At 53.2% G+C, this 22,934-nt stretch overlaps 1 protein-coding gene and 1 long non-coding RNA gene across 12 annotated transcripts in view; both read right to left on the bottom strand.

The window, feature by feature from the left end:
• Nucleotides 1-6,348, bottom strand: part of LOC149119914 (uncharacterized) — a 168,681-nt gene extending 162,333 nt beyond the window's left edge. For 7 of the 11 annotated variants that reach the window (XR_016227413.1, XR_016227412.1, XR_016227408.1 and 4 more), the window contains exon 1: nt 6,194-6,321. This is a non-coding gene — a long non-coding RNA (uncharacterized LOC149119914). Of the gene's footprint in view, nt 1-6,193 lie in introns of all 11 variants that reach the window. The other 4 variants (XR_016227415.1, XR_016227416.1, XR_016227409.1 and 1 more) reach the window with 1 other exon arrangement.
• Nucleotides 6,349-11,632: 5,284 nt separating this feature from the next.
• On the bottom strand, nt 11,633-22,775 carry LOC138842964 (immunoglobulin iota chain). Its single transcript, XM_008251893.5, has 2 exons — nt 22,648-22,775; nt 11,633-12,194 (listed from the first exon to the last, which is right to left on the bottom strand). Exons 1-2 carry the CDS (start codon nt 22,670-22,672, stop codon nt 11,797-11,799), a joined length of 423 nt encoding a protein of 140 aa, XP_008250115.3. The 5' UTR covers nt 22,673-22,775; the 3' UTR covers nt 11,633-11,796.
• Nucleotides 22,776-22,934: the final 159 nt, after the last annotated feature.

The following is a 22,934-nucleotide window of genomic DNA, read 5'->3' as shown; positions in this document are numbered from 1 at the left end:
GAGAGACGGCATGCACCAGGAACATCTAAGGGGAACATCTGAGGGAACACCTGTGCAGCCCCCCGAGAAAGCCGGCCGGCGGTGTGCCGCTCCCCTGCGGAAGTGGGGAATGTGGCCAGGGGGAACTGCCCTTCCACGGAGGTGGAAGGGATAGTAGCCAACCCGGGTAGAACCAGCAGCAAACCCGGGGAGGGCCGAGCAGACGAAAGAACAGCGCAGGGTCCTGTGTCGTTCCTCCACGAAGAGGGGGAGCGACAATGGATGTTTAGACAGGCAAATGGTAAACAGTCAGAAAAATACTGTGGCTGTTAGTCAACTTAAAGGACTGATATGAGGGTAAGAGGAACGGTGTGTCAATGAAGAGGTAAAATGGATAATCCCAGGGACCGGCATAGTGGGTTAAGCTGTGGCCTGCGACACTAGTGTCCCATATGGGTACCGGCTTGAGTCCTGGCTGCTCCACTTCCCATCCAGCTCCCTGTTCCTGTGCCCAGGAGAGTGTCGCTCCCCCTCTTCGTGGAGGAACGACACAGGACCCTGCCTAGGCTTCATATCCGAGTCACGGCACCATTATGTCGCTCCCCGTCTTCATGGGGGAATGACACAGGACCCTGCGCTGTTCTTTCGTCTGCTCGGCCCTCCCCGGGTTTGCTGCTGGTTCCTCCCGGGTTGGCTACTATCCCTTCCACCTCCGTGGAAGGGCAGTTTCCCCTGGCCACATTCCCCACTTCCGCAGGGGAGCGGCACACCGCCGGCCGGCTCTCTGGGGGGCTGCACAGGTGTTCCTTCAGATGTTCCCCATAGATGTTCCTGGTGCATGCCGTCTCTCTCCTCCTTTATAGTCCTCCTCCGCCAATCCTAACTCGGCTGCCCACACGCCGAGTACGCTGCTCTCCTCCAATCAGGAGCAAGTCCTACAGTTTATTAGTTGAACTGGAGGCAGCTGTGCGGAAGCTGTTTACTCCTCTCCCAGCGCCATATTGTGGGGGAGCAGATGCATAGAATAAGTCTTAATTCCAGTAACTCAGTCCAGTCCGGATTGCTCCCCACAGATCCCCCTTTCTTTTTATTTTTGGCGTTGATACGCGCCTGTCTTCGGTGTCCCGCGGCACACACTCTGCTCTACTTGCTAGAGTTGCCACAGGCTCTTACAAGTCCTATCAATCAGGCAAACCGAATCCGGGTCCTCTCTTCGCCATGTTGTGAGGAGGTTTTTAGGCGCTGATGCGTGCCTGTGTTCGGTGCCCTGCAGCGCATGCTCTGGTCGAGCCTGCAGGGGCTTACAAGCCCTATCAGGCAAACCGAATCCAAGCCTTCTCATTGCCTTTTTGTGGGGAGGCCTTACTGATGTTAATTCGTGCCTGTCTTCGGTGACCTGCGGCGCATAAGCTGCTAGCCGCCCAGGTGCTCATCGCCTCACTAATCGGGCAGACCGAATCCAAGCCTTCTAATTACCATGTTGAGGGGAGGCCTTTCTATTTCTCTATTTCTCTATCTCCGGGCATTCCTATTTCTCCCATTCCACTTCTATCTTCCAGCATTCCTATTTCTCTCACTTTACTTCTAAAACTTCTGTTTCTCTTATCCCTGCGGCTTCCCGCTGCCCGCCCCGAGGCTACTTCTCGGCGGCTTGGCTTCGCGGTCTCCGCGGTCTCCACGCCCTTCGCGTCTGCACCACGGCCTCGCGCCAGCCCCGTTCCCTATCTATTCACGCCCCGTGCTCTCTCTCTGCACGCGGCGGCTTCCGCGAGTAACACAGCGTAGCTTACGTGTCCGCCAATAGCATTCAATCTAAGTTCCCCGGGCTAGCCTGGCGAATTCAACCCAGCTTACGTCTCTGCCCCACGATTTGGCTTCCTGTCCTTTGCTCCCCGGGCTAATCAGACGGATCCCAATCTGGCACGTTTCAGCTTCTGGTTTCAACTTTTCGCCCCCTATTCCCGGGCTAACTTGAGAATCCCAAAGTGGCTTTCGTATCCGCCTCGGCCTGCCCCCCGCGGCTTCAATTTCCCTAACACTTTTCTCTACCCGGTATGTTTCCCTAAGTTTTCTTCCAACAATATTCCTCCCTCATTTCTCCTGGCCTCTCCCCACAGTCCGCGTCCGAGTCTGTTTGTTCTAGGTTTCACTTTCGCTTTCGACCTTAGAGATTTCTCCCAGCTTCCCCTCCGTAGTCCGTATCTGAGTCTATGCCTAGGCTTTCAACAGCTTCCTCCAGCACCTCTTTTCGTCCGGCTTTTCCCTAGGCTGTTTGCTAGTCTCTCTCTCTGGTATTTTCCTGCTTCTTCCCGTTTCTTCCCTCCTAAGTTTGCTATCCGTCCTAGGTTTCCTATCCGAGTCATTTCTTCCCTCCTAAGTTTCCTATCCGAGTCACGGCACCATTATGTCGCTCCCCCTCTTCGTGGAGGAACGACACAGGACCCTGCCTAGGCTTCATATCCGAGTCACGGCACCATTATGTCGCTCCCCGTCTTCATGGGGGAACGACACAGGACCCTGCGCTGTTCTTTCGTCTGCTCGGCCCTCCCCGGGTTTGCTGCTGGTTCCTCCCGGGTTGGCTACTATCCCTTCCACCTCCGTGGAAGGGCAGTTTCCCCTGGCCACATTCCCCACTTCCGCAGGGGAGCGGCACACCGCCGGCCGGCTCTCTGGGGGGCTGCACAGGTGTTCCTTCAGATGTTCCCCATAGATGTTCCTGGTGCATGCCGTCTCTCTCCTCCTTTATAGTCCTCCTCCGCCAATCCTAACTCGGCTGCCCACACGCCGAGTACGCTGCTCTCCTCCAATCAGGAGCAAGTCCTACAGTTTATTAGTTGAACTGGAGGCAGCTGTGCGGAAGCTGTTTACTCCTCTCCCAGCGCCATATTGTGGGAGAGCAGATGCATAGAATAAGTCTTAATTCCAGTAACTCCGTCCAGTCCGGATTGCTCCCCACAGAGAGCAACAGAGGCTCAAGTGCTAGGGCTCCTGCCACCTCCACAGGGACCTGGACAGAGTTCCAGGATTCGGGCTCCAACTCTGACCAGCCCTGGCTGTTGCAGCCATTTGGGGAGTGAACCAGCAGATGGAAGACTTGTCTTCAACTCTGCATTTCAAATAGATTTTTAAAAATCTCTAAATAAATGGATAATCCTGTTTCGGGACAGGAAAAAGCAGGAAATTGACAAACCTAGGGGAAAAAAACATGGACTTAACGGTGTACATCATGTGGAGACCAGGTAGTAACACAGAAGCCGCTACCACTTGGAGTGGGAATGGGGGTGGCAGATGGACTACTGTCATTACCATCCTATCCCACGGTACTACTCATGGCTTTTAAAATAAAAAAGCAAAACACAGCCCCCTACTGCCCATCTGCTTCTGCCACAGCACAGGCTGTTGAGAGGTAGTGAGATAGACCCCGGGACAGGATCTCATCTTGCTGGACCACCAACCAAACACAAAGCAAGGAGCAAGGGTGCACCAGTCACCGCTGAGTGCAGATAACAGGGGCCAAGGGTGAGTGAGCGGGGCGGGGGTGTCAGCTCCGAGCTGGGAGCCCAGGATTGGGATGCGAGCTTCCACCCTCACGGGATCAGCAGCCAAGAAGTGGAACTAACAGCACAGCCCACTACTTAAAGAAAATGACCCGGGGCCGACATCGTGGCACTGAAGGTTAAGCTGCCACCTGTGATGCCTGCATGCCATATAGACACCCAATGGAGACCCAGCTGCTCCACTTCTGAACCAGCTCCCTGCTAAAGTGCCCAGGACAGCTGAAGATGGCCCAAAAGCCTGGGCCCCTGCCACCCACGTGGGAGACCCAGAAGCAGCTCCAGGCTCCTGGATCTGACTTGGCACAGCCCAGCCTTCACGGACATTTGGGGAGTGACCCAGCAGATGGAAGACCTCTCCCTAACTCGGCCTTTCAAATGCATCTGAAAAAATAAGTGGTCCAATCCTGTTTTGATACTGGTTAAAACCAACCAGATGTGCTTGTACTTGGACACGAGTTGGCTCGAGACCATCTAGCGGTGAATGCGCCATAGTAGCCGGACCCAGCTGAGGCTGAAGGACCCCATGTCCGAGCAGCAGCCTCATCTAACTCACCTAACACAGGAAGCCCGAGCCCCTCACTGTTCATTCTCCACCCTCAACTGAACGAGAAACTCGTGTTACCTCAATAACTCCGTGGGCATATGCATCCACCACCCTTTGAATAGACATCATCCATCCCAGAACTTCATGAGTAGGTAGAACTTCCCTGAAAACAAGCCCTGTAAGCGGTAGCTCTTGGCTGCTCCAGTGTTTGGTCACAAGACACCCTTGCTCCTGGCTTAGTTGACCGAGATGGTTCTGAGCATCTTCATTAGCATTAACAGTATACAAGCGGCCGGCACTGTGGTGTAGCAGGTAAAGCTGCCGCCTGCCGTGCTGGCATCCCACATGGGCACCAGTTCGAGTCCCGGCTGCTCCACTTCTGATCCCACCCTCTGCTATGGCCTGGGAAAGCAGATGGCCCAAGTCCTTGGGTCCCTGCACCTGCATGGGAGACCTAGATGAAGCTCCTGGCTTTGGATCGGCGCAGCTCCAGCCATTGCAGCCAGCTGGGGAGTGAACCAGCAGATGGAAGACCAACCTCTCTGCCTCTCCTTTCTGTGTAACTTTCCAGTAAATAAAAAAAATCTTTAAAATAAGGGGTGGGGAGGGGAGCCACAGGCTAGGAAGAGACATTTTCAGTGGCTGTAATTGACGTACTAACACAATTAAGAATTATGTTAACCATGAGAGAGATACCCCAGAAGTGGGATTTTCCCCTAACGAGCAAAGTGTATCAATAGACAATTCAGAGAGGGAGTCACTGTGTCCTCACTTGATCTGGAACTTAGTTCTGGAATCCAGGCACTCAAGAGAGCATGGGTAAGACGGTAAACATGGCCGAGTTCATCCAAGCAAGTGTAGTCTTAGGAACAGCAGCAAGGGGACTTTCGGGCCACGTGAAACCCATCCGTGTAGCTAAGGTGCTTACTGATATCAGGCTCCTGCCCTCCCAGAAGCTGGGAGGTGGGGGCCCTTCCTCCAGGTGTTGGCTGTAACCGTGAACCTGCTTGGCCATCTTGAGTCTTCTCAGCAGGCAGATGAAGGCTGCAGCCTACAGTTGTTAGGAACCCTTCGCATTGTTCAAGTCGGCTGGAGGCCTGGTTGAAGAGGGCTCAGGGGAGCCTGGTTGGGAGTTTGGTCAAGGAATCTGCCAGTACATACCAGCAACAGCCTATTAGTCAGTAGTGGTAGAGGGGTGGGTATTTGGTGCAGCCTCCATAGACCCCCCAAATCCCATATGGGAGCACCTGGGCTTCAGTCCCAGCTCCGCTCCCAATTCCAGCGTCCTGCGGACCTGCACCTGGGAAGCAGCAGGCGATGGCTCTAGTCCCTGGGTCCCTGCCACCCACGTCAGAGACCCAGGTGGAGTCAGGGGCTCCTGGCCCAGCTTCAGCTGTTGCAGGCATTTGGGGAGTCAACCAGGGATAGGCGCTCACTGTGTCTGTCTGCCTTTCAAATAACACGGAAATAAGTGGTGAGGAGAACCAAGTATACTCCTGTGCTCCATCACAGCCTTAATGGTGTATGAGCAGTACCTGCAGGAGGAACAGAGCTTCAACCTGGAGACAGCATAGACACACAATGGGCGGTAGAAGCAAAGGGCGGAAAACACACGCAGAATCTTCAGGAATTGGGTTTTAACATCTCCAGCTTTAGACTATCAAGCTAGTTACAGTTTAGGCCATGCTTTGGAGTACCAGTCAGAATATAGTTATCTCACCAGCATTTAAAAACAACCTAAAGCAGGGCCAGCTCTGTGGCACAAGGTAAAGCTGCCGCCTGCAGTACTGGCATCCCACAAAGGTGCCGGTTTGAGTCCCGGCTGCTCCACTTCCAGTCCAGCTCCCTGCTAATGCACCTGGGAAAGCAGTAGAAGATGGCCCAAGTGCGTGGGCCTCTGTACCCATGTGGGAGACCTGGAAGAAGTTCCTGGCTCTGGCCTGGCGCAGCCCCAGTCACTGGGGCCATTTGGGGAGTGAACCAGCATGATGGAAGAGCTCTCTGCCTCTCTGTAATGCTGCCTTTCAAATAAGTCTTAAAGCAGGCAAACCAAGCAAGAACAAAGGACCGAGATGAAGTGGACCTGGATTTAAAGGCAAGAAGCAGAACCTACCTACAGCCCTGCAGCGTGACACCTCGAGCCCTGAGCCACGCCGGCACCAAGCAGAGGGCGGCGGGAAAGCTGCCGCACCTATTGTCGCCACCACCTCCCTGTGCTTATGAAGGAGCCGCCGAGGCCTCTCATTGGTCACGCTGAGTAGGCGCCCCCCCCAGACCAATCAGCTCTGAGCTGGTGTGGGGCTGACGTAATGCCCCCAGTAGCTCCCTGCACTACCTTTTTTTTTTTTTTTTTTTTTTTTTGGTAATTGTCAGGGTTCAATCCACAGTGTCTTCTCCAATTTGTGGATGTCGCCTTGGCCAACAAAGCAGTCAGTCTGTTTTCCCACCAGACTCGGCTCCCAGAATCCCTCCTATGACTGCGCCTTTTTACAGTTCTGTCTCGTGTGCCTGCTTTTTGTGTTTTTTCTGGAACGTTCTGCCCCAGAAATCCACCCAACAATACACACACACACACACACACACACACACACACACCCTTTTCTTCCTTAATTCACATTTCAGAGAGAGGCACTTGTTTCCCTCATCCCCTGCTCTGGCTGCTGTCAATGCCCTCTGGCTATAGAACACCAACCCCTCCAAGTCTCTTCTCTCTGCAGATTTTTTTTTAAGGTTTATTAAAACAGATTTAGAGAAGCCAGGAGCCAGGATTCCATCCAGGTGTCCCACATGGGTAACAGCGCCCAACTACTTGAGCCATCTACCCCTGGCTTTCCCAGGTGCGTTAGCAGGGAGCTGGGTTGGCAGTGGAGCAGCTGGGACTCCAGCTGGCACTCCGACATAGGGGGCTGGTGTTGCAAGCGGTGGCTTAACCCACTGCACCACAACACAGACCGTTCCTCTAAAAACCTTCAAGTCAGTCTTACTTTGTCCCTGCCTATAGTCATTTAGACAGCCCAAAGACATGACTAGATACACACGATACAACTAAACACCTGACTTTCATTGTTAAATACAATCAGGTGGGGGCCAGCACTATGGTGTAGTGGGTAAAGCCGCTGCCTGCAGTGCCGGCATCCCATATGGGCACCGGTTCGAGTCCCAGCTGCTCCACTTCTGATCCAGCTCTCTGCTATGGCCTGGGAAAGCAGTGGAAAATGGCCCAACGTTTCACTACAGGTGAAATCACTTTAGATGTTTTCTTAGATAACTGAAAATTTCATTCCAAAGCCACCTATATTTAAAAAAAATTCTAACCATCTTTGAAGGAAATATTTCTCAACTCTTTCCTTTAGAAGTAGATAAAATATGACTTTATTTGGATTTTATAAAATAAGCTCTGAGTGGGGCCTCGCAGCCTCTTAGTTGATGTTCTGTTTGTCACTCCGGGTTTTGGCTCGCTCGCTGGCTCTCTCCTGTGTCTCTGTTACCTCTGTCTATCTGTCCTTACTGCCTTGCTCCCAGCTATCTGCCAGCTAATTAAGGTTGTCAGCCAACTGCTGAGTAAATGCACTGTTTGTGCAGTGCTTATACAAATTGACCTGTTTGGTGTCAGTGTTTATCCTAACACTAACACATGATGGATGGTGCATTTCTCCAGATACACTGACCCCTCTGCTGGTTTGCAGAGAAGCACGTATGTTTGTGGTGTGGGGTCAGCTTATTTTAATTTGGATCTCACACTAGGTTATGTTAAACTTTGGGAATGTTCAGCTTTGAGTTGAGGTAATTTTTAAAAGTTACTGTATTCAAAGAGAACTAATTCTACCTAAAGCCTTTGTAAATCATTAAAAACGAAGGGAAGGGAGGAAGGGAGGGAAGGGGGGAAGGAGGGAAGGAGGGAAGGGAGGGAAGGGGGGAAGGAGGGAAGGGGGGAAGGAGGGAAGGAGGGAAGGGGGAAGGGGGAAAGGAGGGAAGGAGGGAAGGGGGGAAGGGGGCAGGGGGAAGGAGGGAAGGGGGAAGGAGGGAGGAGAGAAGGAAAGAAGCAAAGAAGGAAAGAAGGGAAGGGGCCAAGTGCTTGGGCCCCTGCACCCACGTGGGAGACCCAGAAGAAGCTCCAGGCTCCTGGCTCCAGATGTGCTCAGCTGTGGCCATTGTGGCCATCTGGGGAGTGAACCACAGAATGGAAGACTCTCTCTGCCTCTGCCTCTCTGTAACTCTGCCTTTCAACTAAATAAATAAATCTTAAAAAAAAAAAAAAGACATGGCCAAAATGCAAAAGATGTATTGAATTTTTAAAGGTATTGTCTGTTATAATTACATCTAATATAGTCTCCATCATTTATAAAAATTGCCACCTTTAACCAAAGTAAACACAGCTGTTTTCATCAGATAGAAAAATCTAGAACCTTTGATCTGTTTTTCTCCAGATGGGTTTTTCCCAGGGTCCAGACACAGTCAACACACAACAAAAGCCCCAGTGTCTACGGGGGAAGAGGGAGGCAGGGTGTCGGGGCCATGGCAGGCAGGGCAGCAGCAGGTGCACACAATCCCAGGGGCAAGTGTGCAGACGGGGGCACCAGGAGGGGCTTCCAGGTGGGCCTCATCTCCATCTTCCTAACCTGGGCCCGGGAGCCAGGAACCCCCTGCCTGCCCCCTCCAGGTAACAGCGGGAACTCTCAGTACCCCCATGCCCTTCTTTGGCCTGTTCAGGCCCTGTGGGCACCTGGAGGGGTCTTTGCTGGGGGGTGGACCCTGGCGATCTGAGAACCCCTCTCCTGATACCTCCTCCCCCCATTACAGTTCAGAAAGTTCTCTGCATTGGCCTGTTTCAAACTTTCCTATCCCTGCACTTCATAGGCAGGGCAAATCAGAAGTGTGTGTGTGTGTGTGGCCATTCACTAATATGACAGGGGCTGTGGGTGTGTGTGAGTGTGTGGCCATTCACTAATATGACAGGGGCTGTGTGTGTGTGTGTGTGTGGCCATTCACCAATATGACGGGCTGTGTGGGTGTGTGGCCATTCACTAATATGACAGGGGCTGTGGGTGTGTGTGCGTGTGTGTGGCCATTCATTAATATGACAGGCTGTGTGTGTGTGTGGTCATTCACTAATATGACAGGCTGTGTGTGTGTGTGGTCATTCACTAATATGACAGGCTGTGTGTGTGTGTGGTCATTCACTAATATGACAGGCTGTGTGTGTGTGTGTGTGTGTGGTCATTCACTAATATGACAGGCTGTGTGTGTGTGTGTGTGTGTGGTCATTCACTAATATGACAGGCTGTGTGTGTGTGGTCATTCACTAATATGATAGGGGCTGTGTGTGTGTGTGGCCATTCACTAATATGACAGGCTGTGTGTGTGTGTGTGGTCATTCACTAATATGACAGGCTGTGTGTGTGGCCATTCACTAATATGACAGGCTGTGTGTGTGTGTGTGTGTGGTCATTCACTAATATGACAGGCTGTGTGTGTGTGTGGTCATTCACTAATATGACAGGCTGTGTGTGTGGCCATTCACTAATATGACAGGCTGTGTGTGTGTGTGTGGTCATTCACTAATATGACAGGCTGTGTGTGTGGCCATTCACTAACATGACAGGGGCTGTCTGGGCTGGCTCTCCCTCCGTAGGGCCTTACGATGGCCCCAGCCACCTAAGTGGATCCCAGAATCACAGGATAATTCGCTGAGTCGTGCCTTCCTCTGCTTACTCATTGATTCGCTCGGCTCTCCTAATGCCCGTCAGGTGCGGAACCGCTGACAATTTGCAGGCCCGTGGAGGCGCGGGGAGTCTCCCTAGATAGACATAGAGGTGTGGGGGAGGGGCTGGATCGAGGTAGGAAAACGTAGTGTTGGCACACCAGAGGGAGCCGGTCATTGCTCCCTCTGGGGGTCTTGCCCAAGAGCTGAGGTTTGCAGGAATGGTGGAACCCTGGTCCGGCGGCTGCCAAGGGCCAGCGAGTCCTTCCTCCAAGTAAGCAGTTGGGCGGAGGCTGGGAGGCCGCCAAGGGAATCAGTGTTTGTGATTGCCATCAGCTTAAGTAGGCAGAAACAAGGTGAGGAGTGGGGGGCGGCCCAAGGCCTGATAATGGCTGAGGCTGGACCTGACAGGCTGGTGACTGGCGAGGAAAGGGTGGCAGTGGCGTTTTGTGGAGTGCCTGTGACAGTCAACCCCAGGGCTAAATGCTTCGCGTAAAATGAATCCACGCTAGTCTACGTATCTACATGCTACCTGGAGAAACCTCCAAGGCCAACAGAGCTAAGCCCCTCCCTGTAGCTGAACAAAATCCCAAGTCCAAGGTCGAACCCTCGTGGAGGATAATGGAGCCCAGGACAGTTGTCCTGGATTTGTTGTGCTAGCACAGAATCCCGGAGTCACAGAGTATGAATGGGGGGGGGGGAGGGTGACAGGCAGAAGATGGTGTTTTTCTGGAGGCCACGTGGCTGACCTTGGGGGTGGGGCCAGGGGCAGGGGGAGCCTGAAACTTCTGTGCATTCGAGGAAGTGAAAGAACACAGGGTCCCTGGGGCCTGCCGTGAGCTGACAGCAGTTTGACCACAGGCAGGCCAGCAGCACGTGGGGACCAGCCAGTATTGACATGTGTCCATCTCTGGTTGGAGAGGAGGAGGGGCTCTCGGGGTCTTTTTTACCATCCTAGTGGACGTTCTCACCCAAGTTGGGGTCACAGGAGGAGCTGAAGGGGACCCTGATGATCCCAGGAAGCAAAGGCTTGGTTGAAGCCTTTGGAGGCGGGACCTGGGGGTGGGGGGTCCTCCAGAGCAGGGGTGGCCCACTATGGCCCCAGTGGCCACACCTCCGGCAGCCCCACCTGGCTCTGTAAATGAGATCTGAGGAGCACAGGCACCAGCGCGGGCTCCCATGATCTCTGGCTGCGACAGCATTGAGCATCTGCAACGGCCCACAGGGTCAAAAATACTCACTCCCTGGCCCTTTCCAGGAACAAACAAACAAACAAATCCTGGCTCTGTGCCCGAGAGTGAAGGCACTGCTCTCCTTAGATGGTGCTTCTCAGCTGGGGAGACTCTGCCACACCTGGCGACACTTGGTGACGGCTAGAGACCCGTGGGATTGGCACAGTCCGAGGAGTGACACAGCTGGTGGGCAGAGGCCAATCCTGCAATGCACAGGACAGCCCCACAGCTGAGAACTATTTAGCCCAGAATCTCAATAGAACCAAGGCGGAGCTCCCTACCCCCAGGTCACCTCCCCCAGAGACCCAGGGAAGGTGTCCCTACGCTCATTAGCCCTGTAAACTCAGCTGATGAGTCAGCTGATGCCTACAGAAAGGCACGCCCTTGGCAAAGATGTCCCTTTCCCACCCCCACCAAGAACGCAGGGTGCTTTGGTCAACTGTTCCCCCACCCCAGCGCCGTGATCTGGGGTGAGCCCCTGGCCACATTGCCCAACCAAGCCAGCGGTAATGGCCAGGCTCTCTGGGATCCTGGCTCGCAACTGCGCCCCGCCCATCCTGACCTCTCCAGTGCCCAGCAAAACACAGCACCGAGACTTCTCAAGACACAGGAACTTTAATCCCTCACCCCAGCCTCCAACCCGGGGGGCTTCCAGCAACACCGCCTGTGCCAGGAGACACTCCAGGGCAGCCTGGGGACTCCTGGGGCCAGCAGGGGGCACCTCCTTCCCCCCACGCCGGCCTCTCTCCTAGTTAAGGGGGTGCCGATCCTGGTGTCTCCGCCTCAGGGCGCGCTGTTCTTGGGCACCTGGGACCCTGAGGCCGCAGGCTCCTCTTCCTCCCCCCTCTTCCTCTCCATCTCCTCCTCCAGGCTGCCCATGGCGCAATAATACACAGCCTCATCCTCCGGCCGCAGCTCCGAGATGATCAGGTAGCCGCTGTTCCGGGCCACGTCCTTGGATCCGGAGAAGCGAGGAGGGATCCCGGGGCCGTGGAGCTGGTTGGAGTGCGAGAAGTACCGCAGCAGGAACCTGGGCGGGTGGCCTGGCCTCTGCTGATACCAGAAGATGCTGTGTAGTCCCACGCTGTGGTCGCGGCTCAGGGTGCAGGCGAGACGGACCGTGGTCCCCAGGGCCGAAGACGCGGTCGGCGGCTGGTGCAAGGCCGGCTGAGGGCCACCACCTGGGGGCCAAATTCAGCACATGGGGCAGGGCAAGAGGCGCGCAGGGGCAGGGGGCTTGGGCTCCGGGGGTTCCCAGTTCCCTCACCTGCGCACTGGGCAAGTAGCAGGAGCCAAAGTGGAATCCAGGACATGGTTCCTAGCCACACAGCACAATCTCCCATGACCTCCACTCCTGGGGTCTTCACTCTGAGCCGGCAGCTCCCTCCCTGCTCCAAGGGGTGGGACCCTACACGCCCCGGTCCCTGGTCACTACCATCCCAGGCTTTCACTGGTTTGCAGTGTCAGTTACAGGAACAGCCTTTGTGGCTCTGGTCTTGCTCCGTGGCAGCCTCTGAGGGAGGAAGCACCTGCTGGAGACTCCCAGGCCGGGGCCCAGGACGGCAGCCGGTGGGCTCGGGTCCCTCCTGGGAGTGACCTCAGCTTCCCCCTCGGAGGGAGCTGGGGCCCTCAGAAATAACTTTTCCTGTCCCACTTTAAATGCCCAGTGAACTGGAAAGAGAAGACACAGCCTCAGGCTGCTGACAGCACCTGCTCAGTACACACCTGTTGTCTGTGACCTTTTAAGATTTTATGTATTTATTTATTTTGAAAGGCAGAGTTGAGAGAGGTAGGGGGAGGGGGAGGGGAGAGGGAGAGGGCGGGAGAGAGAGAGAGAGGGAGAGAGAGAGAGAATCCGCCATCTATTGGTTCACTCCCCTAGAAGACCACAATACCCCCTGAAGCCAGGAGCCAGGAGCTCCATCAGGGTCTGCCACGTGGGTGCAGGAGTCCAAGGACTTAGGCCATCTTCTGCTGCTTTCCCAGACCACAGCAGGGAGCTGGACTGGAAGAGGAGCAGCTGGGACACTATAAACCTGTGCCCATATGGGATGCAGGCACCATGGCAGCCTCCCCCACCGTGCCCCAACACCAGCCCCTGTCTGTGGCTTCTTTTCTCGCTCCAAGGACACAGTTGAGTAGTGGCAGAGACCATTGGGCCACAAAGCCAGAAACAGCCCTTTCCAGGAAGTATCTGCAGGTCCTGCCACTCTCCGTGCAGAAGAGTGAACGCATTTTTCTCTCTCACTTGGACCAGCGGTTCTGTGCATTTAACTTCACAGGCCCTGGAGAGTATAGGGTGTTCTGATCCCTTCCTCGCCCTAGACATGCCTTCAGCCCAGCTCCTGTCCCTCCTAATATTGAAGTAGAGTGACTGGAGTCTTGAGAAGGAGACCCCTGGGGAACCCAGACTCCTAGCCCTGCCCACTCTCCAGCCCACAGAGCAGGTTCCCCTTGGTCCTCTTAGGACTGAACTGTGTCACCCCAAAACTGGCACAGCAGGCTAAGCTGTCACTTGGGATGTCACATTCCATGTCTGAGTGCCTGGTTCAAGTCCTGGCCGCTCTGTGATTCCAATCCAGCTTTACTGGGAGGCAGCAGATGATGGCACAGGTACTTGGGTCCCTGCCAGCCACGTGGGAGATCTGGATGGAGTTTCCGCCTCCTGGCTTTGACCTGGTCCAGCCCTGGCTGTTGCAGCCATTTGGGGAACAAACCAGCAGATAGAAGATATGTCTCTCCAGTTCTACCCCTTTCCCTGTCAAATAAACCATTGTAACATGATAATAAGGAAACAGGGAGGCAGATACATGAGGACCTGAGCCCTGAGCCCTGGTGATGGCCAATCTGCCTGAGTGCCCAGTTATCAAAACACCAGGAGGTGGTTACAAGACACTTTTCCAGGGCCAGCACTGTGGCATAGTAGGTTACGCCTCTGCCTGCAGGGCCAGCATTCCCTACGGGGGCTGGTCTGAAACCCAGCTGCTCCTCTTCTGATCCAGCTCCCTACTAATGTGCCTGGGAAAGCAGCAGAGGATGGCTCAAGTCCTGGGGCACCTGCATGCATGTGGGAGACCTGGAAGAAGCTCCTGGCTCCTGGCTTTGGGCCAGCCCAGTCCCAGCAGTTGTGGCCATTTGGGGAGTGCACCAGCAGATGGAAGACCTCTCTCTCTCTATCTCTGTATCTCTGTCTCTATCTCTATTTCTGTCTCTGCCTTTTTTTTTTTTTTGACAGGCAGAGTGGACAGTGAGAGAGAGAGACAGAGAGAAAGGTCTTCCTTTGCCGTTGGTTCACCCTCCAATGGCCTCTGCGGCTGGTGCGCTGCAGCCGGCGCACCGCGCTGATCCGATGGCAGGAGCCAGGTGCTTCTCCTGGTCTCCCATGGAGTGCAGGGCCCAAGCATTTGGGCCATCCTCCACTGCACTCCCGGGCCACAGCAGAGAGCTGGCCTGGAAGAGGGGCAACCGGGACAGGTGCCCCGACCGGGACTAGAACCTGGTGTGCTGGCGCCGCAAGGCGGAGGATTAGCCTATTGAGCCATGGTGCCTTTCAAATAAAAAGTCTCTGCCTTTCAAATAAATAAATACATGGTTAATAAAACTCCTTCTCCATGCTTTCCAATGAGGAGCATGGCCTTGGAAATCCATGGTGGGAGTGAGAGGCAGGAGGACCCCTGCAGGCAGTGGTGATGGCCAGGATGTGAAGGACTCTTGGCTCCAAAGCAGCCATGGGCAGAAGACTAATGCGGCTTCTCTGAGAGGGAAGCAGACAGAGGAAACCCTCAGCAGTGCGGGCTCTCGCGCTCACCGGAAACAGCAGAGGGGCTTTTTCTGGCATCATGGTGGAAAAAGAACGTTGCCCTCCACGCACCTGCTGTGCAGGTGTCGCCTGCCCTCCCAGGAGGTAAAGTCTCTGGCTCAGGGCTTGAGGAGAAACTCCAAGGAAGAGGTCCAAGTTCAAAGCCAGAGGCTGAATCCAAGACACAGGGCCGACCCTGGAAAATGCAGGTGTGCTCCCCAAAGCCAAGGGGACACGTGTGTTCTGAACTCGTGCTTGGATGGGTGGGTGTGGGGTGCAGGGGCCGAGTCCCCACCTCGGGTCACCCACATCCCCTCAGAGTGCACGGGTTCGAGTTTCCCCTCTGCCTCCAACCCAGCTTTCTGCATACGCACGTCTAGGAAGGGAGCAGGCGATGGCTCGAGTGCTTCCGTCCCTGCTGCCCCTGTGGAAGACCTGGATGGAGCTCCTGGTTCCTGACTTCAGCCTGGTCCAGCCTCAGCACTGTGGGCATCTGAGGGGGGAACCATGGTGGGGAGAGCTCCCTCTGCCTCTATTCTCCCTCCCTCTCCCTCTCCCTCTTCCCTTCTATTCTCTCTCTCTCTCTCTCTCTCTCTCTCTCTCTCCCTCTCCCTCTATTCTCTCTCCTTCAAATAAATTCCTTAAATAAATCAATTTATTAAAAGACACCAGTCCTATCATATTATGGGTCATCACAATCAACTGTGACCTGGTCTTACTTATATGCACAAAGACTATTTCCAAATGATGCCACCTTCACAAGTGCTGGGAGTTAAGAGACAGGTAATAGTGTCTCCTTAATAGCCTTTCAATCCCTGATCTTGGGGTTATTTTCTTTCTGCTTAGATCTTCTTTCTTTTGTTTCTGACTTGTACTTATCCATGTGCAACTCTTCATCTCTGTGGTTAAGCTTATTCTTAAGAATTTTATTTGGGGGGCCGGCGCCGCGGCTCACTAGGCTAATCCTCCGCCTAGCGGCGCCGGCACACCGGGTTCTAGTCCCGGTCGGGGCGCCGGATTCTGTCCCGGTTGCCCCTCTTCCAGGCCAGCCCTCTGCTGTGGCCCGGGAGTGCAGTGGAGGATGGCCCAGGTGCTTGGGCCCTGCACCCCATGGGAGACCAGGAAAAGCACCTGGCTCCTGGCTCCTGCCATCGGATCAGCGCGGTGCGCCGGCCGCAGCGCGCCGGCCGCGGCGGCCATTGGAGGGTGAACCAACGGCAAAAGGAAGACCTTTCTCTCTGTCTCTCTCTCTCACTGTCCACTCTGCCTGTCAAAAAAAAAAAAAAAAAAAAAAGAATTTTATTTGGGACTGGTGCTGTGGCATGGTGGGTAAAGCTGCCGCCTGCAGTGCCAGCATCCCATATGGATGCCAGTTTGAGTCCTGGCTGCTCCACTTCCAAGCCAGCTCTCTGCTATGGGCTGGGAAGGCAGTGGGAGATGGCCCAAGTCCTGTGGCCCCTGCACCTACATGGGAGACCTGGAGTAAGCTCCTGGTTCCTGGTTTCTGATTGGTGCAGCTCTGGCCATTGGGGTCATCTGGGGAGTGAACCAGTGGATGGAAGACCTCTCTCTCTCTCTCTCTTTCTCTCTTTGCCTCTCCTTCTCTCTCTCTGCAACTCTGACTTTAAAATAAATAAAAGAATTTTATTCCTTTCGATGACACTATTTTGAGTGAGATTCTTTTAATTTACTTTTTGGACAGTTCATTGTGTGTAGAAATATGATAGCTTTTTTCAGATTTATTTATTTATTTGAAAGGCAGAGTTAGAGAGAGAGAAAAAGAGACAGAGACAGAGAGATCTTCCATCCACCAGTTCACCCCCCAAAATGGCCACAATGGCTGGAGCTGGGCAGATCTGAAGCCAGGAGCCAGGCTTCCTCCAGGTCACCCAAGTGGGTGTGGGGATCAAACACTTGGGACATCCTCTTCTGCTTTCCCAGGCCACAGCAGAGAGCTGGATCGGAAGAGGAGCAGCTGGTACTAGAACCGTCGCCCATATGGGATGCCAGCACTGCAGGCCAGGGCTTTAACCCACTGCACCACAGCGCTGGCCCTGAGCCTATCTAGTACTTTTGTTGAGGCTTCAGTTTTTGTGGAGCAGGTGTTGTGGTGCAGTGGATAAAGTGGGTTAAGAGCACTGGTTGGAATCCCAGCTGCTCCACTTCTAATCCAGCTTCCTGCTAATAAGGGTCTTGGGAAAGCAGTGGAAGATGGTCCAAGTGCTTGGGCCCCTGCATCCACGCGGGAGATCTAGACGGAGTTCCTGGCCCCTGGCTTTGGCCTGGCCTAGATCTGGCTGTTGTAGACATTTGGGGAGTGAACCAGCAGATGGAAGATTCTCTCTCTCTCCCTCTCCCTCTCTTTCTCTCTCTCTCTTTTTCAAATAAGCAAGTAAATCTTTTATTAAAAAAATTTTTTGAGTATATGATCACACCTAATGCAAACATAATTTCACGTCTTCCTTTCCAGCTGGGGTCCTTTAGTTTCTTTTTCTTCTCTAATTGTTCTGGCTGGGCAATGGTGACTAACAGCTCAATGAACCTGGGACTGCAGATACCTCATCCAGGTGGTGTTTTACTTCCTCTGCACATGCATCCGAAACGCAGGGTGGCTGGGTCATGCGGCACTCCTCTTTTACTTCTGAGGGAGCCTTCGCACTGTTTTCCATATTAGCGGTGCCAACTAATATTCCTAGCAACAGTGTCCAAACATTCCCCCTCTCCACAGCCCTGCCAACACTTGCTTTCCTCGGGGGTTTTCTGTACCGGCATCCCAACAGATGAGAGATGGTAGTGTGCTGTGACTTTTATTTGCATTTCCCTAATGACCAGTGGTGTAGAACATCTTTACATCTTTTCTTTTTTAAGATTTATTTTATTTATGTGAAAGGGAGATCAAGATCAAGACTGAGATCGAGAGAGAGAGAGAGAGAGAGAGAGAGGGAGAGGTTTCTTGCATCTGTTGATTCACTCCCCAAGTGGCCCCAAGGGCTGAGGCTGGGCTGGGCCAGGCAGGAGCCAGGAACCCCATCTGAGTCTCCCATGTGAAGCACTTGGGCCATTTTCCAATGTGCTTTTCAGGCACATTAGCAGGGAGCTGGATCGGAAGCTGAGCAGCCAGGACTCAAATCAGTGCTGTGATATGGGGATGCGGTATCATAGGCAGTGGCTTAGCAATGCCTGCCCACATCATTTCATTTTCCTTGTTGACCATTTGTATGTATCAGGGTTTTTTTTTTAAGATTTATTTATTTATTTATTTATTTATTTGAAAGGCAGAGTTACAGAGAGCCAGAGGCAAAGAGAGAGAGAGGTCTTCCATCTGCTGGTTCACTCCCCAAATGGCAGCAATGGTCTAGAGCCAGGAGCCAGGAACTTCTTCCAGGTCTCCCACAGGGGTGCAGGGGCCCAAGGACTTGGGCCATCTTCTGCTGCTTTCTCAGGAGCATTAGCAAGGAGTTGGATTGGAACTGGAACAGCTGAGACTTGAACCAGTGCCCATATGGGATGCTGGCGCCACAGGCAGAGGCCCAGCCTACTACACCACAGTGGTCCCTCAAGAACTTCCTTGAACATTTTTTGCAAGGCTGATACGCTGGCAACAGATTTCCTTGATTTTTATGGTCAAAGTCAGTATTTCTCCCTTGGCTTCAAAGGGTAATTTCACAGGGTACAGGATTCTAGGTTGGTAGAGTTTAGGGATTTTTTTGTTTTGTGAACACTTTTGATATTTCAGTTTTGCATGGCTCCTGGGAGTTCTTTTTATTTTTTTATTATTAATTTATTTAAGAGAGACCTTCCATCTGATGGTTCACTCTCCAAATGACCACAGCAGCCAGAGCTGGGGCCAGATGGAAACCAGGAGCCGGGAACTTATTCCAGGTCTCCCACATGGATGGCAGGAGCCCAATCACTTGGGCCATCCTCCATTGCTTTCCCAGGCGTATTAATGGGGAGCTAGATCAGAAGTAGAGCAGCTGGGACTTCAACTGGCATGCCAAGGGCAGTGGCTTAACCCACTGTGCCGCATCACGCGGGCCCCAGAACTTATGCCTTCATCATCTATGTCTCAACAGCGCTCTCAGTGTCCCTACACACCCTCCGCCGTAAGGTGGTACAGGATGACCAGAGCCCCAGACAAGGGGCCAAGTCCTCCCCGGAGTCCTCTCTCGGGCTTGTCCGCACTTAGCCTCCCAACAACTCCTGGAGAGATTCCTGTCCATGGGCTTCTTTCTGCTCCAGTGGGCTTTGAGCAGAAAGGGCTCCTGCCTGCCCACCTCTCCGATTCAGGGAAGCAGCTATTTGCCTCATGGCCTCACTTCCCTAACAGACCTAAGAGGAGCTGTTGACTGTTCAGTTGGCTCGACTTCACGCTTGTTAGGATGGGGTGGTGACGCCACCCAAGCTTCGTGGGCTGGACCAGAAACTAAAAGTCTTGGTGACTAGCCATCCTGGTTTGTCTGAGTCTCCCTTAGTATTTTGGGAAATCCCTCAGTATGAGACAAAGTGGGACAAGCTGTCACCCTGACTTCTAATCCACTTACTCAGAGAATTCATCTCTCTCTCTTCTCTTCTCTTTTCTCCACCTCAGTGGTTTTTTTTAAAAGATTTATTTATTTATTTATTTGAAAGGCAGAGTTACACAGAGAGAGGAGAGGCACACAGAGAGAGAGAGAGCTCTTCCACCTGCTGGTTCACTCCCCAGTTGGCTGCAACGGCCAGAGCTGCACCGATCCAAAGCCAGGAGCCAGGAGCTTCTTCCAGGTCTCACACATGGGTGCAGGGGCCTTCTGCTTTTCTAGGCCATAGCAAAGAGCTGGATCAGAAGTAGAGCAGCTGGGACTTGAACTGGCACCCACATGGGATGCCGGCACTGCAGACCAGGACATCAACCCGCTGTGCCACAGCACCAGCCCCCACCCCAGTGTTTTTAATTGATTCAGCTGTTTTTGGATGCCTAATGTTCCTACTTAGTTTCCTTGTGCTAGCTACATCACCCATTATCTCAATATGCTCATTCAAATTGTGTACGCTATGGGAATTTTTGGTCCTGTTCATTGTTTTTTGTTTGAAATGGCTGTGTTTGGGCCTGCACTGTAATGCAGTGGGTTAAAGCCCCAGCCTGCAGAGCCGGCACCCCATATGGGCACCGGTTCTAGTCCCGGATGCTCCTCTTCCTATCCAGCTCTCTTCTATGGCCTGGGAAAGCAGTAGAAGATGGCTCAAGTCCTTGGGCCCCTGCACCCATGTGGGAGACCCAGAAGAAGCTCCTAGCTCCTGGCTTTGGATCAGTTCAGCTCTGGCCATTGCCTGTGAAGTGGGAGTGAACCAGCAGGTGGGAGACCTCTCTCACTGTCTCTACCTCTCTCTGTAACTCTGTCTTTCAAATAAATAAAATAATTCTTAAAAGAAAAGAAAAAAAGGAAAGGAAAGGAAAGGAAAGGAAAGGAAAGGAAAGGAAAGGAAAGGAAAGGAAAGGAAAGGAAAGGAAAGGAAAGGAAAGGAAAGGAAAGGAAAGGAAAGGAAAGGAAAAAAAAAGGAAAGAAAAGAAAAGGCTGTGCTGTATCCCTTGTAGGGAAGGTTCCAGGATTGGGCAAAGGGATGAAGACCACACATCCCAATCCCTGCTGGCCCCACCCAGTGATGGGGTACAGAGCATGAGAAAAACCACTGTCACCTCCTCCCCACGAAACACTCAAGTCTGGTCCTCTTCAGTGTTTGCCTCTTAACAGAAACAAATAGAAGGACACTCAAACGTACATGCCCAGATCTGTGGTTTGGAGACCCAAGGATAGGAAAGCTGCCTTTTTCCCACGCCCTGGGCTGCTTCCCTGGTTTTACACCTGAATACACCTGGTTCTGCGCTCTGAGACTCATAGTTTTGGGGGCACTGTTTGTCCCCTGGCAAAGAAACTCTAGCAGTTTCTGGGATTGGCTCCTTCAACAGGAACCCTGAACTTCATCTGTGCTCTGTGCAGCCCTCTGTAAGACTCTATGCACCCTCTCCTAACTCCCCATGAGAGTCGGGGACACCTCCCTTGTTTCTCTGTGGCAAGGTCCAAGACCCAGCTTTGCAACACGGTTAGACACAGATGCTCCAACTGCCCATTCTTTGGCTAACTGAGATCATGAGCGTTTATCCCCCGAGACTAACCGCAGAGGCTCTCAGTTGCTGCTTGGATAACTGAGACTTGCCTTGCTTGCAAAACAAACATCTGCCACTGTGTGCCCCGCCCCTTAGAAGTCCAAGGTCAACCACCCTCCTGAGACTCTCTGACCTCGGATCTGGAGCGTTCTCTCTGTTGCAACAGCCTGCATAAGATCTTCTCCTCGGCGTGGGTGTTTGGTGCAGCATTAAAGACACCACTTAGGACACGTACATCCCACATCAGAGTACGTGGGTTCCTCTGATGCCAGCTTCCTGCGAATGTGCACCCTGGGAGGCAGCAGGCAACAGCTCAAGTGATCAGGTCCCTGCCACCTGCGTGGGAGACCTGGATTGAGTTCACTGCTCCCAGGCTCTTTGCGGGGTGGACCGGTGGCTGGGAGCTCCTCCTGGCTCTCTGCTCCTCAAATAAAATAAACAGTTTTCTTTTTAAGTTGCTGGGGAAATAGAATTAAAGATAAGTTTCTGTTTATGAAACTGCACCTCAGCTGTCCAGTGTATTTCGTCTTTGACAGCCGACTTCCCTGCTCCAAACCCAAAGCCAGTCCTACACATTCCCCTCCCAAAGAGCCCCCTTCACCCCACTGGCATGTTTTTCTCCATTTTCCTATTTGAATCCTACCGATGGGGCTGGCCCTGTGGCACAGCAGGTTAAGCCACTGCCTACAACGCCAACATCCCATCCGAACTCTGATTTGTGTCCCAGCTGCTCCGCTTCCAATCCAGCTCCCTGCTAATGTGCCTGGGAAAGCCATGCAAGATGGCTCAAGCCCCTGCCACCCATATGGGAGACCTGTATGGAATGGCAGCTTCCTGGTTTTGGCCTGGCCCAGCCCCAGTTGTTGCAGAGTGAACCACTGTATAGGAGCTACCTCTCCCTCCCTTTCTCTCTCTCTCTCTCTCTCTCTCTCTCTCTCTCTCTCTGTAACTCTACCCTTCAAATAAATAAAAAGAGATCTTTAAAAAATAAACAAACCCTGAGGCTGGCGCTGTGTTGCAGTGGGTTAAGGCCACAGCCTGTGGCACCAGTATCCCATGAGACAGCTGGTTTCAGTCCTGGCAGCTCCTCTTCCTATCCAGCTCTCTGCTAATGCACCTGGGAAAGCAGCAGATGATGGTCCAAGTCCTTGGGCCCCTGCACCTGCGTGGGAGATCTGGAGGGGGCTCCTGGCTCCTGGCTTCATCCTGGCCCAGCCCAGTCACTGGGGCCATTTGGGGAGTGAACCAACACTGGAAAACTCTCTGTCTCTTCCACTCTCTGTCTATAGCTATGCCTCTGAAATAAACAGATTTTTTAAAAGATTTATTGAGTTATTTGAAAGTCAGTTACACAGAGAGAAGGAGAGGGAGAGAGAGAGAGGTCTTCCATCCACTGGTTCACTCCCTAGATGGCTGCAACAGCCAGAGCTGCACCTATCCAAAGCCAGGAGCCTGGATCGTCTTTCCGTTCTCCCACATGGATGCAGGGGCCAAAGCACTTGGGTCATCTTCCACTGATTTCCCAAGCACATTATCAAGGAGCTGGATAGGAAGTGGTGCAGCCTGGACTTGAACCAGCGCCCATATGAGATGCCAGCCTTGCAGGTGGTGGCTTTACCTGCTATGCCACAGCACCATCTCCCCATTTCTTTTTTAATAAACTAAGGGCCAATGAAATTGCATGACTTACTCAGAGTCAATAACAGCTGGGGCATGAGGCTGCGATCCCCAGCAGTCTGGGCCGTGCAGAGCCTGTGTTTCCTCCGCGATGTCTCTCCCTCCCCCCACCCCCTTAGGAAATGGCAGTTGTTTCAATGTTGCTGCCAAAAGGTGAAGTAAGGTGCTTGACAGCTTCTCTCAGAGCAGAATTGCCTGTTCTCTCCCCTCGCCTCGTCTCCAGTGCAGCGTAAGGAACGGACAGCCTCAGTCATTGCTGAGCGAGGTGGAATGAGCAGTAATGACCACAGGCTGGTTTTT

This window comes from Oryctolagus cuniculus, chromosome 21, assembly GCF_051225735.1.
Source record: "Oryctolagus cuniculus isolate XC-2025 breed Fujian yellow rabbit chromosome 21, ASM5122573v1, whole genome shotgun sequence".
Lineage (NCBI taxonomy): Eukaryota > Metazoa > Chordata > Mammalia > Lagomorpha > Leporidae > Oryctolagus > Oryctolagus cuniculus.
Note: the sequence above shows the minus strand (reverse complement) of the source record. Positions and strands in the feature narration are given on the sequence as shown.

Bases quoted from the DNA above. Each gene is read 5' to 3' on its own strand.
- LOC138842964 (XM_008251893.5), bottom strand. From the start codon at position 22,672: ATGCCCCAGCTGTTATTGACTCTGA. The intron at 12,195-22,647 runs GTAAGTCATGCA...TTTGGCCCCCAG, and splicing joins CCAGCTGTTATTGACTCTGA to GTGGTGGCCCTCAGCCGGCC.